Here is a 16706-nt window from a genome sequence, read left to right as displayed (position 1 = left end):
GGCAGTTTTTCAAAATCGCAGCATGCTGACGCTCTGGCGTTTTTTGCAAGGAAATCTTGGCGTTTTTCTCCAATAGAAGTCTATGGGAGAGAAAAAAAGCCATGAAAAAGCCATGTGGGTTTATTGCCTTGGCGTTTTTTATGGCGTTTTTTCCACAGTTACAATGCAGAGGATGGACCCAGTATCTGTGTGTCCTACGAGAAATAGGCTGGAAACAAACAGTTTCACACAAAACAAAGTTCATATTGAATTCTACACCATTTGGAACAAACATCCATTACAAACAAACCAACGGGATCCTGCCTGCCAAAAGCAACAGCAAACAATTTGCACCATCATTTGGTGCCAATCTTCCTAGAGGAGCAGACATTCGGAATAAAGCAGGCCTTACAAACCACAGAAAAGTGACAAAAGGGTCCGCCGGGGTGTTTAAGTAGAACTCTACCAAGTAAATGACATCAGGGGCAGATACTTGCCATTTATCCTAATCCCTTTTTTAGCTGGGTGAAACTTCTAACTTGTAAAGGCTGGAAAAACTGCCTAAGGTCAAAAAAAGCAATTTCCACAGAAAGGCTAAAACGCCAGAAAAAACTCCAGAAAAAAACGCCAAAACGCAGAAAAATGCAGTGGCAGTTTTCTTGGCGTTTTTCATCAAGAAAAAAAACGCAGGACAAAAACCCAAGTGGAAACCTAGCCTATTACTTCAGAAAAACTGCAGTAATTTTTTCGTAAGGGAGAATTTTGAAAAAAGACATCACAGTGGGACAGTGACACAATCATTCATACAATTGTAATGTCCCTTTCTTAGTTTAGTGGATTTTTTTCACCTTCTTTGTACTGTGGTTTTAGTATTAGGGAGTTCACACCACATTATGATCGCATGCTTTACAACAGGCATTATCGTATTCGATGGAAAAAAAGAACTATGGGAATGTGCTATGTTTATGTCATTCCATAAAAAAATCTTGTCTGCTAGATAAATCATGATAGGGTGCAAACATAGTTGGGCTTATTCACTAAAAGTAGAGTAGGTAACAGAGATTGTAAGAAACCGGAGGTTTCAACTCCCTGAATTCTCTTGGCTTTTCAAAGGACCATCCCTGGCAAATCTCTCAACATGAATGGCTGAGCTGTCCCTGCATAAAGCATAGTGCAATCAATGAGGAGGCTTTCAAGGAATCTCATTGATGCTTTATACAGAGCCAACCGAGCTGTTCTTGGGGCCAAATGTATTCATCTTTTAAAATATTTGTTTTTTGAATGTGTTACAGTCCAATGTTTTCTGATGGGCCAAAGTTGCCAGTTTGATTTATTTTTCATTATGCACTGAAAGCAATAATGAAACATCTTAAACATGTATTAATTATATACATCTAGGTGTTGCACATCTAAAGTCACTAAACTAAGAAAGGGACATTACAATTGTATGAATCATTGTGTCACTGTCCCATTATGTGTCATTTTGCATCCTCTGTATGTACCTAAAATATGTATGCCTTTATGTCAACAATGCTTAAGTCCCTGCAAGACAAGGATTTGCATTGTGCAAGGTTAACCTAGCCATGGTTCTAGGAAAATGTTGCTGAGGTTGATCTTTGATCTCTGTGATTTTCAGTAGGATCATGGAAGGCTGACTATCTGTTCAAAAGTCTTGTGCCATGTAACTTAAATATATAGATATTTGTTTTATATTTACATGTTAATAACTGTAAATAATATCTATTTTTTCAGGTCCTGGATATGAAGTTCATGACAAATACATCACATCATGCACAATTCATTATATTTTTTATCATACAGACTGTAATGTTTTACTTCATCTTTGTCATTCTTAATATCAACATAAGTTATAAGCCAGAATATGGCATCCTCCCACGTCATAATTGTTCTGGAGCTGAAAAAAGAAAGGTAATTCTTCTATGGACATGGCCCTTTGGTGAAAAATTCTCTTTCGATGAGTGTCGGCACACTGCTGAAAGCAGTGATTGTGTGTTTTCAGACAACCGTAGTCTTTATCAGTCAGCAGATGCAGTAGTTATACATCACAGAGATGTCAGTGTCTCTAGAGACTTATTACCCCCGATCCCAAGACCTGTAAGGCAATATTGGGTGTGGTTCAATCTCGAGGCACCAAGCCACTCTCCAAACTTGGCAATGATGGATAATCTTATTAACCTTACAATGTCTTATAAGGTTGATTCTGACATATTCACTCCTTATGGTTGGCTAGAGAAGCTTGATACACCCCAAAATTTCATTATTTCAGTAAAATCGAAACTGGTGGCTTGGGTAGTCAGTAACTGGAATCGAACCTATGATCGTTTTCAATATTATGAAAAACTGAAGAAATACATGGACGTTGACATATATGGACGGCATCACATGCCATTATCCAGGCAAAATCTATCTCATGTATTATCAAAATATAAATTTTACCTTGCGTTTGAGAATTCAAAAGATAAGGATTATATCACTGAGAAGCTCTGGAATAATGCCTTTATGTCAGGCACGGTACCAATTGTTATGGGGCCAACCCGCAAAAACTATGAACGTTTTATTCCAAAAGATTCATTTATTCATGTAGATGACTTCTCTTCTCCCCAAGACCTGGCTAATTATATGCTGGAACTGGACAGGGATGATAAAAGATACCAGGCATATTTCAGCTGGAGAACCTGGTTTCAACCTGTTTGGGTTCATACCTGGGCCACATACTACTGCAAAGTGTGCAACGCTCTGAAGGTTATTCAGTCTTATAGAAGCATGCCAAATTTGCCTGAGTGGTTCAGTGGTTCTGAAGTTGATTTGATAGCACATATGTCTGAATGAGGGTTACTTTCAACCATCCTTATCAGAAAATAATTGAGGTGACTTTTAATAAATATCACTGATTAACTTTGCATTATACAGGACAAACTTCTTGCAGTAAACTGTATCACTGGGCTGGAATTACAACAGGTTTACAAACTGTGAATAAACCCTTCTGAGGTACGAATGGGTTTATTCACAGTTATCACTCATCACCTCAATTTTGATGGATCTTGCTCTTATGTTATCTACTGAATAAACATATTCCATTTGCATATACCAAAATATACAGGCATGACAGCGATATGTATGTTTAATTGCTAACTTGTTCATAATATGAGGAATAGAGTCATACTGAAACTAGAGTCACATGATGTGTTTTCAAACTATCCAGAAATGCTTTTCTTTATTAGTAATTGGTTCTGTCAGACCTTATAGGGTTGAGGTAAAGCCTAGGGGTAAAACATGACAGCTGGAAATTGATTACATATGCTAGTTCTGCCAACTTTTGCCATGGTTATATAGTCTGTTTCAAATTAAACATTCTCCTATACAATTATATTGTTTGTTTAACATACTAAAACCACAAGCTTTAGGTAGTTTTAACCTCTTCAGGACCCTATGGAGGTAATATTAGGTGCACAAAAATGATGTCAAGATCACCCTTTGAACATAATAGTACTTCTGGTGTTTTTTCACACTCTTACGATTAAGCATTGCTTACCAGCAGTATCAATGCTGATGCCACCAAAAGGTGTGGAAAATTAGAAACCCATTAGGGTTTGTCCAGAATGTTCTTCCCTGTTCAATAAAAAGTAAATCATTATATGGACCTCAAAATAAGAAAGAGATTCCCAAGGGTATCTCTGCTGTAGTTATTTTGTATTAGAAACAGTGCAAAGCAAATAGAATAAAAATAGGGGAAACATAAAATTAAACTGCTGGTAAGGAAACCCTCCAATACTGAGGCAAATTAAGAGTGTAGAAGAGACCTAGAGTATTTGGCACTTGGTCCGGATCCTATATTTGGCACCCCCATATGTGGCGGTATAGATCATAGTGCATGTATGTATGTGTAAGTGTATGATATACAAGGTAGTGGGTGTATATGTTTGTATGTAGGCATGCATGTATGTGTAAGTGCATGGTCTTAGAGTGACTGTAACAAAGGGTGAAACGTGTTCTATTTATATATTTTTAAACTCAATACTGATCAGCGTTTGGAACCTTTGGAATGGAATTGTATTTCGGACCATAGGTTGCTCTTGTACGGAGGCAATTTTTATGTATATTTATGAAGGATCAGTCCTACCAAATAATAATAATTTATGATGATGATCATGGGATTATCCTGCTCTACTGAACACCATCAGAGCAGCAGCTCCTATTCGATAGCTGACTCGAATTTTAGTGACATCACAGACCAGCCCCGGTAAGGGAACAAATTAAATTGTCAAAACATGCATCAGGTTTACTAGTTTTGAGGTTTTTTTCTCCTACTGTGTGACTTCAATTTACCCCTTTTTATAGTGAGTCCACTCCAAAAGTGGAGACTATAGGAGATTGATTTGTTTGGAGGTAGCAATTGAAGGACCTACCACGAATGATATTCATTTCAGAAATCTGGCTAACAACTCCTTCCTTTATTAATAGAACTCTACTCTAATCTGGGAAATTTAGACCTCCTCCATTTCTCATTATTTTAATTTATGGCTTATAAAATGCCATTTAAGCAGTTTCTTTTCTTTGTTCTACTTTAGTATTTTGGGATTCAATTGCCATTTATAGTAGGGGGTTAGATTGGTGGCATCTTTTTCTTTTTTGAATACAAAAAATCTGAAATAAATTTACAAAATTGGTACTAGTATGTTGTTATATGTGGGGTAAATAAGTTAACCAAAAACAAGTCAGTGATATGAAAAACAGGCCACCTTATTATGGTTTTAACCCTCCGAGTGCCAACCATGTATGGGATATACCGTATTGGCTCGAATATAGGCTGCACCCTAAAAGTTTGGTGCTATTTTAAAGAAAAAAATATTTTTACAGAAAAAATACACAAGTAAATGGTAAAACAGTATTTTACCTAATAAACAACAATACATATATTTTTTAAAATTTTTGGTATCTATTATGCAGTTAGTGAGCATATGTTATATATAAACAGAAATTTGGAAAACCAATAGCCATTTTAAAGTCCCCCCCTTAATTGCTTTATGCCCCCTAGAAATGCCACTCCGCTCCCTAGAAATGCCTCCCCCCACGACTTACCAATGCACCCCCAGACTCCCTGGTGTCTAGTGGGGCTGGCCGATGGACGTAGCGCATACGACTTCCGCAGCCAGCACTTCCGCTGGGGCTTTTATGACGGAGAAGGACCAGTGGATGTGTCGGCAGCGGAGGTCGAACGTCTGTGCGATGCGCTTAGACAACCTCCACTGCCGGGACTTCCCCCGGGGCTTCTATGGTGGAAGGTTATGTCACGCCGGTGCTCCACCATAGAAGCCCCGTAGGAAGTGTCGGCAGCGGAGGTTGTCTACGCGCATCGTGCAGACCTCCAGCTGCTGTAGAGTAGGATCCAGGTCCCCTGCAGAAAAAAACAAAAAACACCCCCCCGGAACTGCATGTCCCAGGCGTCGGGTGGTATGACCCATCCCTGCGCTAAACCCCAGTTATAGGCCGCATTACCACTTTAAAGACTTAAAGGGGGGGAAAAAGTGCGGACCTATATTCGGGCAAATACGGTATATGAAAAATGTATTACAAAGGTCATTGGCATCAGATGTCAATTAGTGCCCCTTCAAAAAGCTTACTTTTCTACTTACCAGGAAGCCTTGGGACCTCCTAAGACCTGGCGGGATCCCTTGCATTGCAATGCTATTCCCCTCAAGTAGTTCCTTCCTCTTTGGTTTAAAAAAAAAAAAGGTTTCCTTCTGCCGCCAAAGTGTACATGGAACTGTGCTCCACAGACACAGTACCATTACCGCACATGGTACTTACACCATAAAATAAATGGTACTTTCTTCTGCAAAATATCCAATGGGGTGTTTAGAAACCTAGAAACATAGAATTCGATGGCACATAAGAACCATGTGCCACACGTAATCTGCCTGGTTTTTGGTGATGTAAAGACAAAGAACATAACTCTCATCTAAGATTCAGTATAGCCATTAGTCCACCCCATGCATTATATTAACCTCCGCCATTTCTGCTAGGAGGCAGTTCCACTTATCTACCACCCTCTCAGTAAGGTATATAATTCGATTATTACCTCTTGTTCTAACATTCTTTTCAACAACGATCCTGTGTATCTTGCATTCACACTTTTAGTACCCCCTCTGATCTCTCTTAGAACTATACACAATACTGTAGGTGCACAAAATCTGAGAGTGCAAACTGACACGATCAACACTTGACAAACTCAAATGGAAAACCTTGCCTAAAGAGGAAGGCATTGTAACCTCTGTGCCAGAAGAGTACCAGAAGAAATACTCCCAGAACATATCAACCTGACCTTACCACTATAAGACATTATGTGCTACCATTACACACAAAGTAAGAAATTCGGAGAAGCTATAGGACTATGGACCCCATTGAAATTCTAAACAACAAAGTTGAAATTTATCCGATCTCTCGCCATCACTCTGAGGCATTGATGCATATTAACACCTGTAACCGCTGCACCTCAGACAGTAAGTCTAAGCTATAGGTGGGAATTTCCATACTGCTTGTTGGTTACACACACCATAAGAGCGTAATACTACAACGCTCTGAGGATTTACGTAAGAAACACAGAGGCCTGAAACAGACCCCTTTGCTTGCTCATTCGCAAGCTCACACCAAAGAAAATTAACCAACAATCGTTCAGATTCTCCTGAGTAATCAACTTTATTATACAATTAACTGTTTGGATATCTTGCTAACCAGAGAACTCAATTTCAGAATCAACATGGTTATGCCCAATTGAGCGACAAACCTTTTATTGACTCTCAGCTTCCAAGTATGCACCTCTAATAGAAGCTTACACGCAGGATGATATCACTGCTAACATCGATAGTGAAATACATAGGAGGCTCCAACCCCACACGACCGGATTACAATGAGCCTAGACATTGCCTAAATGTCTCACAACAATGAGTGAATGGTGCCCCACATGCATCTACCAACTATCTGTCAATCGCACCTGCATACAATCCCTTTCATTGGTTTTGCCTAACATGACCTTGATCATCAGCTAGGAATTGAACAGGCCACAAGCACAGAATCTCAAGGTGTTCTATTGGATATAGTGTAGCAAAGATGCACTGTAAGGATTAAACATATTTTTGGGTTTTTTTTGTGTTATGGATGAAACACCGGGACTGTTCTGTGATTCAACCACAGCTTTGACTTGGATCATCAGATGGGTATCAATGTCTACGGCAAACCACTCCATAAAAATTGACATTGTAAGGTGATTCTAGGATGGAACTATCCCTATGTTAGAGAAATGATAACTCCTACCTAATCGCACAACAATATATCTCCATTAGCAATGCTTGGCCCTTGGACTAACAGTGTGCCCATAGTTGTCCCACATCTCTTACTTCATCTGGAGACTCGATTCACCACCCTGCTGGGGTTTTATGTCCTATTGGAGCCTTTATGTCCTATAGTTGAGCGTGGACACGCTGTGAGGATAAAACCCTGGACTGTATACCCTTTTTGCTTTTGAGAAATGGCTCATTCCACGGGAACAGCACTATACGTCCTTTATCAGCATGACTTGGTTAACTAAAAAAGCATCTGGGACCATGGAGAACGTCCTCATAAATATAAACATCACAAGATGACCCAACGATGGACCTGTCCCTTTTGGAGAAGAATGATAACTCACACGTAGACCTATAACAGTTTGATTAAGCACAGAGGTGCAAAACATTTTGAGTGATTGATCTCCTTTGGCTGTGGTGGATATTTGCTCCATGTGAATATGAATTTAAAGCTGACAACACTTGGTCAACTATTTTCCTTCTTGTTGTTTTTGCTTGCCTTGGGGTGCCATCTAGTGTGGGGACACTTGCCGGAGTATCTGTCTGGAGTTAAGACACTTTAAGGTTTTAACTATTGTTGAAACACTGATGTTTCCTTGTTTTTATTCACTTTCTCATGTTGAGGGTGGAAACAAAAGCTCTTTGTGGGTCTGTCAGGAGCAGTGAAGACTCCCACTTTCCATCCCAGAGTATTTCCCATGGCCTCCTATACTGAGGTCCCTAGGCAAGAGGCAAAAGATAGTACTACTATTATAATTGACCTTATTTACCATGCCCATACCAGTAACAGTCCCACCATCCTACTCTCCACAGATTCAACAGAGTGAGCAAAAATGTCTTGTTTGAGGTCCTCAGAAAGTTGGGGATGGGCTGCCCAAATGCTAGCCTGGATAGGGTCCACAGATGTCCATTAAGATAAATGGCTCTTTGCGACAGGGATCCACATTATCCACGCTTCTTCTTATTTTGTCATTGGAACCCTTCCTAAATGCCCTGTGAAGTGACTCAGCAATCCATGGCCTAGAGAATGATCTCAACCACCACAAATTGGCTGCTTACCAGGATGATATTCTAATGATTATAATATCCCATGTACTCTCTCCAACACACATCACTGAAGAATTGAGAGCCTATGGCCAACTTTCAAATTAACTCCTCAAAATAGGGGATTCTCAACATCAACCTACCAGATACAATTGTAACCAGTCTCAAATACCTATTGGTTTCTACCCACTCGACATCAAAACAGTAATAGAAGACCAAAGTTAAGGTCAAAGACAAGCCAGTTCAGAATATTCACCAAAGAAGATAAGCAACTCACACCACAAAGGGTAAAGATTGAATGCCAACCCAGGGTTTAAATAATAAGCCCGCCATGAAATGGGCTTAATTGGTTTACCCTATGCCTTTAAGAGCTGTCCACGTCATCAGCGCATGCACGGGTGTGTACTTGCTAGTCTCAAGGTCACATGCACGCACTAGCCGAGACAGGCCTGATTCAGGCCTACCCGTGTGCTGGAGGAGTCGGGGGGGTGGAGGTAAGTAAATCCTTACATTGACTGACTTAAGGGAAAAGAAAAAATGTCGGTGCGCTAAGCTAGTCTCAGGCTCAAATAATACAAATGTATAATACGAGGCCTACCAAACAGGTGTAAGCATGCTGCAAAAACAGTGTATTGACTGTACAATGTATACAAAAAACAAAAACTGTCTGCGCTTCTTACCCTAATAAAGTTGGCAACAAATATATAAACATAATATAAATGAGAGGTTTTGGTTATATGAATTGGCCAAAGCATAATTAAGCTCACCCGCCACGTCAAGGCACACTCTCAATAGGGTGAGAACCTACGCTCACCTCCTACATAGTGGGCACACAAAGCAGTTTATACTGCTACCAAAACCTTATTAATGTGTTGGGGGAGGTGCAATTAAACCTCCTCCCTATTAACCCCTGGACAGCAAGCTGCAACCAGACTAATGAGGAGCCAACAACCTCAAATATGTGCAAACAGGAAAAAGAAAAAATGTCGGTGCGCTAAGCTAGTCTCAGGCTCAAATAATACAAATGTATAATACGAGGCCTACCAAACAGGTGTAAGCATGCTGCAAAAACAGTGTATTAGCTGTACAATGTATACAAAAAACAAAAACTGTCTGCGCTTCTTACCCTAATAAAGTTGGCAACAAACAAATAAACTGCTTTGTGTGCCCACTATGTAGGAGGTGAGCATAGGTTCTCACCCTATTGAGAGTGTGCCTTGACGTGGCGGGTGAGCTTAATTATGCTTTGGCCAATTCATATAACCAAAACCTCTCATTTATATTATGTTTATATATTTGTTGCCAACTTTATTAGGGTAAGACGCGTAGACAGTTTTTGTTTTTTGTATACATTGACTGACTTAATGCAGATTCTAAAGACAAAATGGGAATAATTCCTACTGTGAATAACTACCTCAAACACTGAAAGCAGCTACCTACAGGAACTTCTAGCCTCCCCAGAAGAATTGAAGCTGCTATAGCTGCAAAAGGGAGGAATCTACTACATATTAACATCAATGTGTAATGGACAGGTGTCCAAATACTTTTGTCCATATAGTGAATTTTATCTGATTTTAGTGTGTGTTAATTTTCTTCCCTTTCAACAAATCTGACTTTAAAGGTATAATGTAGGCAGATGGAGTGCATGTCTATTATATTTCTGAATCTTATTGGTTCCAATCAGGCTGATCTTTTAACTATAAAATGTTGAAGACATGAATGTACTTGATTTTATGGCAGAGATCTGAACACCTGATAACTTTGTCTTTGTGATAGCCAAACCAGTGTTTACAATCTTAAATATGATGTCAGAATTCAAGGATTATGGTCTTCCATCTAACTCATTTTATCTAAGATACATCATGAGAACTCTGAAATAATGAGCATTTCCCTCTCATGGACTATGGCCCACTACCTTCAGAATCAGTTTCACACTAAGTGGTGTAATTCCCATTTAAATATTTAGGCACATGTATTAATGCAGATGTCATTTAACTTAATTTCTTAAATGTTCTGCCCCTTTCTGTAGAGAATTGCCTCAAATATTGCCAGGTGCCTCACTACACGTAGTTAGGGTTCATCTTGTTTTCATTTATACTAGGACTGCAACAACTAATAATCGATAATGAAAATCGTTGCCAACTAATTTCATTATACATTAGTTAAATCGATTTTTATCGATTATAAAATGAGGGTTTTTTCAGAGGAAATGCTCCCTAAAATACCACTCGTTTTATAATCCGTTTCATTCAGTGACTCACAGCAGCAGTTCCTACTTACAGTTCCTCCCTGCAGTCAATCACTGACAATTGGCCCTGCCCACTTCCTGCTTCTAGTCCCTCCCTGCAGTTAGGGGAAGATTGGCCCCGCCCCTTTCCTTATAGCGTCCACATGGCTGTGACAATCATCTAACTGTGAGTATAAAATTAATATTTAGGCTGCTGAAATTTAGGGGAGGTGGGGGTTAATTTAGGGGCAGTTATGGTTAATGGGGTGTTTAGGGTTAATTTAGGGGCAGTTAAGGTTAATGGGGTGTTTAGGGTTAATTTAGGGGCAGCTATGGTTAATGGGGTGTTTAGGGTTCATTTAGGGGCAGCTGTGGTTAATGTGGTGTTTAGGGTTCATTTAGGGGCAGCTGTGGTTAATGGGGTGTTTAGGGTTCATTTAGTGGCAGCTGTGGTTAATGGGGTGTTTAGGGTTAATTTAGGGGCAGCTGTGGTTAATGGGGTGTTTAGGGTTCATTTAGGGGCAGCTGTGGTTAATGGGGTGTTTAGGGTTCATTTAGGGGCAGCTGTGGTTGATGGGGTGTTTAGGGTTAATTTAGGGGCAGCTGTGGTTAATAGGGTGTTTAGGGTTCATTTAGGGGCAGGTGTGGTTGATGGGGTATTTAGGGTTAATTTAGGGGCAGTTGTGGTTGATGAGGTGTTTAGGGTTAATTTAGGGGTAGTTGTGGTTGATGGGGTGTTTAGGGTTAATTTAGGGGCAGCTGTGGTTGATGGGGTGTTTAGGGTTAATTTAGGGGCAGCTGTGGTTGATGGAGTGTTTAGGGTTAATTTAGAGGCAGCTGTGGTTGATGGGGTCTTTAGGGTTAATTTAGGGGCAGTTGTGGTTGGTGGGGTCTTTAGGGTTAATTTATGGGGCAGTTGTGGTGTTAATGGGGTGTTTAGGGTTAATTTAGGGGCAATTGTGGTGTTAATGGGGTGTTTAGGGTTAATTTATGGGGCAGCTGTGGTGAATGGGGTGTTTAGGGTTAATTTAGTTGCAGTTATGGTTGATGGGGTCTTTAGGGTTAATTTAGCTGCAGTTGTGGTTGGTGGGGTCTTTAGGGTTAATTTAGGGACAGTATGGTTAATGGGGTATTTAGGGTTAATTTAGTTAATTTAATAAAGTTAGATGTAAAGGGTGGCAAACTAAGAGGAATCTAAATCCTGGGGGCAGTGAAGATTAATCCTGTATTTATAAAAGATTGTGTCAGTGTGATGTGAACTATGGGGGGACTATGGGATATCTGGGGGGGTATAAGGCATATCTGGGAAGGACGGAGAGGCATATCTGGGGGTATAAGGCATATCAGGGGGTATAAGGCATATATGGTATATAAGGCATATGTGGGGTGGGCAGTGTGGCATATCAGGGGGCACCGTGTCATATCTGGGGAGGACGGAGTGACATATCTGGGGGAATAATGCATACTGGGATATAAGGCATATCAGGGGTATAAGACATATAGGGGATATAAGAGTGGCATTTATGGGTGTGTGTGACATATCTGGGAGTATAAGGCATATGTGGGGAGGGCAGTGTGGCATGTCTGGGAGGCAGTGTGGCATGTCTGGGGGCACAGTGGCATATCAGGGGGTATAAGGCATATGTGGGAGGGTGGAGTGGCATATGTGGGAGGCAGTGTGGCATATCTGGGGGTATGTGGCATATCTGGGGGTATGTGACATATCTGGGAGGCAGTGTGGCAAGCCTGGGCTCAAATGTGCATAACTGGGGGGGCAGGTTGGGAAATAAAAACAAGAAATGCATTTTATCACAAAAAATGTATTCTGCTGTTTGTTTTTAACATCCTATTTGTTATTAAATTATTTTAAATAAATTAAATATTTACATTCATTTTTTATCCGATTAATCGAAAAAATAATTGGCCAACTAATCGATTATGAAAATAATCGTTAGCCCTAATTTATACCATGGCGTGATAGTTCTAACTAGAGTGTCAGACTGTTTTTTTTTCAAGTTTTGCATTGAATTAGACCAATCATTTACATCAATTATTTTGCATGGTTTCCTGTGAGGATTCCCCTACTTATCAGAGGTTTGAATCCACAACCAACACTGAGGACTACTGTTACAGGCCTCAGTAAAAGTATGGTTAAGGATTTAACTATACAAAACGAGTACGTTTCCATTACACAAGATGTGAGACCCATCCACATGTATAAATACATATAAAGTGTTGACATAGAGGCATACATTTGAGCATATAACTACTGGAAATCATCATAAACATATTTGCAAGGACTAATCAGGTTATGTAGAACTATGAATTGCATAAACCTATTCTTTCTTATTATGCATTTTGTTCCTGTTTACATAACATATATGTATTTTGGGGACATTGTATCTTTTTTGGCCAAATGTTGTTTATCTTTTCAAATGCACAGCTAATTCAGCCATAAGCAACAGATAGCAATTTTGTTACAGAAGTATACCAGCCGCCCCCATGTAAATTTGTAGCTGCTTAGCAAATGTTAATGAGCAAGCTCCCAGCTCACAAAAATGGGGATGACATAGGTACCTGCTAAATCACTTTTTATTTTATGCCCGCTGGAAGTTTCTGTTTCTTTTCAATATTTTAAAAAAATGTATCAAGAATAAATGTTATGTTTTTGCTGTCCAAAATGGTACATCATGGCTTTTGTTTTAAATCCTTTACAATTACCGTATTTGCTTGAATATAAGACAAGTTTTCTTTCAGAGCAAATACGTCTTATAATTGGACCTCAAATAGAGGTCTGGCATCCTCTGCTGCTGCCCGCATCGCCCAGGCATTCCTCCTCTCTGGCAGCTGGTGAACTGGTAGACAACCTCCGCTTCTGCCTGGCACTTCAACTGAGGCTTGTATGGCGGACGGAAGCACCGAGCAGCAGCAGAGGTTGTCTACGCGCATCACACAGACCTCCACCGGCTGCCTCCACTAGACACCAGGGAGTCTGGAGCACGAGGGGCAAGTCTGGGGATGCATTGGTAAGTGGGGGGGCAGAGTGGCATATAGGGGGTATAAGGCATTTCTAGGGGGCAGCATGGCATATCAGTGAGGCAAAGTGGCATATAAGGGGGTATAAGGCATATCTGTGAGGCAGTGGCATTTAGAGGTGTATTAGGCATATCTGTGAGGCAGAGTGGCATATAGGGGGTATAAGGCATATCTGGGGGCAGAGTGGCATATAAGGGGGTATAAGGCATATCTGAAGGCAGAATGGTAAGCCTGAGGACAGATGTGCATAACTGGGGGGGCAGGTTGGCAAATAAAACAAAATAAAAACAATAAATGCATTTTTCTCATTAGTTTTTATTAAATCTGTGAATTCATGTTTACTAGTAAAACTTTTTTTCTGTAGGGTAGTCCTATATTCAGGCTTTTTCTTTTTTTACTAAATTAATATTCAAATTTCGAGGGATCATCTTATAATCGGGGTCATCTTATAATCGAGCATATACAGTATTCATGTGCAAAGTTAAAATTAATAACACATCAGTGCCTGTCAAATAGCTGCAAAAGAGCTGCTGATTTGTAAGGAATAACCTTACAAACCACATTAGACTGAAGGTATTTCAATAAGTTAGTGGCAATAAAATCTTGGGTGCCGCTGCTTTTTGGGCCTTTCAAAGGGACATCAATCATCAGTTTTAATCATGAGTAGTCACAGCTACATTCTATGTTACTCTACATAGCACTATGTTGAATCACGATGGGATCATACAAAAGAAAACGTCTGGTTGGATCCAAAAACAATCAAGACTGATCACATCAGAGGAGAGCGGTCACAGCATCCGCAAGATGGCGGCGGCCCAGGAAAAAAAACAATAAAGATGAAAAAGTTCACTAGAAGGTCTCCAGACCCTCTAGAGAACAGGTACTGCATTCAACCATGCAAGTCGATGGAGCCCAGCTTTCTAATCACAGTGTGATTAGTAAAAATAAATTAAAAAATAAAATAAAATTAATAATAATTAGAAAAAAAATAGTAAAAAAACCCAGTAAAATGTAAAAATAATTTCCCTCTGATCAGGGGAACCTTCAAGTTGAAAAAAAATGTTAAAATTTTTTTTTAAAAAAAAGGCAAAAAAAATTAAATATATATAGAAAAAATATATTTTTGTGAGCAAGTCCTAAAATTAGCAAATTAGCTTAAAACAATTCTCGCATGGAAAGAGTTAAAATACTGGCATATTAAATGCCCATGGGGTGTCTACTTTTAAAAAATGTATGATTTGATGGGGTAAATTGAATTGGCCGGGTTCAACAATGTCCCAATTAACACGGGGGGAAGGATGGCCACACATCTAATTTCCAATTAGAAAAATGCACACGTACCAAATGTGGCCTTTTAGTTCCCCCAAAAAATGACAAACCCATGCATGTGGGATATCACTATACTCAGGAGATGTTGCTGAACACATATTGGGGTGTCGTGTGACAGCGGCATATACCAGGAGCTGTAAATTCATACATAACATAGGTGTGTGGGGGAAAAATACACACAAAAGAATACTACTGCAAACTTTGAAAAAATTCTGGTGGTAAAATGTGTGCATGCAAAGAGTTAAAATACCAGCATTTAAAATACCCTGGGGTGTCTAGTTTTCAAAAATATATGGTTTTGTTGGGCACACTGAAATGGCCCGGCTCAAAGATGTACCAAATAGGGCATGGGCAGTGGATCCCCAAATGCCAAAGTTCAACATTGAAAAATGCCCCAAATGTGGCCCTTTTGCCCCCAAACAGCCAGGCAAAATCATTCATGTGAGGTATCGCTGTACTCAGGAGATGTTGCCGAACACATATTGGGGTGTTTTGTGATAGTGACATATACGAGAACCTTTTAATTCATACCTGAAGTAAAATGTGTGTGACAAAACAAATGTAAAAAAATGACTACCACAAAGTTTGACAAAGACTGGTGGTAGATATGGTGCATGGAAAGAGTTAAAATACCAGCATTTGAAATACCCTGGGGTGTCTAGTTTTCAAAAATATATGGCTTTATTGGGCATACTGAAATGGCCCAGCTCAAATATGTACTAAATAGGGCATGGGCAGTTGATCGTCAAACGCCAAAGTTCAACATTGAAAATGCGCATGCCCCAAATGTGGCTCTTTTTCCCCTAAACAGCCAAGCAAAATCATTCATGTGAGGTATCACTGTACTCAGGAGATGTTGCTTAACACATATTGGGGTGTTTTATGATAGTGACATATACCAGAACCTGTTTATTCATACCTGAAGTAAAATGTGTGTGAAAAAACAAATGCAAAAAAAATTACTACCATAAAGTTTGACAAAGGCTGATGGTAGAATTAGTGCTTGGAAAGGGTTAAAATACTAGCATTTGGAATACCCTGGGCTGTCTAGTTTTCAAAAATATATGACTTTATGGGGTAAATTGCATTGGCCGGCTTCAAAGATACCCGAAAAGGCACATGGGGGAAGAATTACCAGATTTGGAAAAAATGGCTTTGAAATAGCAAAACGCTACCTGTACGTATTGCCCCATAATGTGTAGAAAAAAAGCAAAAAAACATAAAAACATTGGGTATTTCTAAACTCAGGACAAATAGTAGAATCTATTTAGCAGGTTTTTTCATTACCTTTTATAGATGAGTAAAAGATTTTTCAACTAAAAGTTAGAAACAGTAATTTTTTTCTAAATGTTTCACCATATTTTATACTTTTTTTAATAGTAAATAATATGATACAATCAAAACAATGTCATCTAAAGAAAGCCCTTCTTGTCCTGAAAAAAACAATATCTAATGTGTGTGGGTTCAGTAAACGGGAAAGAAGAAAATTACAGCTAAACACGAGCAGCGCAGAAATGTTAAAACGGCCATTGTCACAAAGGGCACAAAAAGTAAAATCAGCCTTTGTCACGAAGGGGTTAAAATATAGTGTTTTCATAGAAATGAGGAAAATACAATGAGGAAAATACCAAAGCTCTAATGGGGCCATTAAAAACAGCAGAAGTAAACTTTTTTGTATTGCATATTCATAAATACATGCTTAAGAACATAAGGGTTCACTCTGTGTCTCG

The 16706-nt window shown here is 39.4% G+C and overlaps 1 protein-coding gene across 1 annotated transcript; it reads left to right on the top strand.

Moving 5' to 3' along the window:
- Positions 1 to 1806: 1806 nt before the first annotated feature.
- On the top strand, positions 1807 to 2829 carry LOC149278267 (3-galactosyl-N-acetylglucosaminide 4-alpha-L-fucosyltransferase FUT3-like). The gene has a single exon (XM_089502162.1). The coding sequence runs from the start codon at positions 1807 to 1809 to the stop codon at positions 2827 to 2829; it is 1023 nt and encodes a 340-aa protein (XP_089358288.1).
- Positions 2830 to 16706: the final 13877 nt, after the last annotated feature.

This window comes from Sceloporus occidentalis, unplaced genomic scaffold (genome assembly GCF_023333645.1).
Source record: "Sceloporus occidentalis isolate IW3139 unplaced genomic scaffold, rSceOcc1.0.p SCAF_196, whole genome shotgun sequence".
NCBI lineage: Eukaryota > Metazoa > Chordata > Lepidosauria > Squamata > Phrynosomatidae > Sceloporus > Sceloporus occidentalis.
Note: the sequence above shows the minus strand (reverse complement) of the source record. Positions and strands in the feature narration are given on the sequence as shown.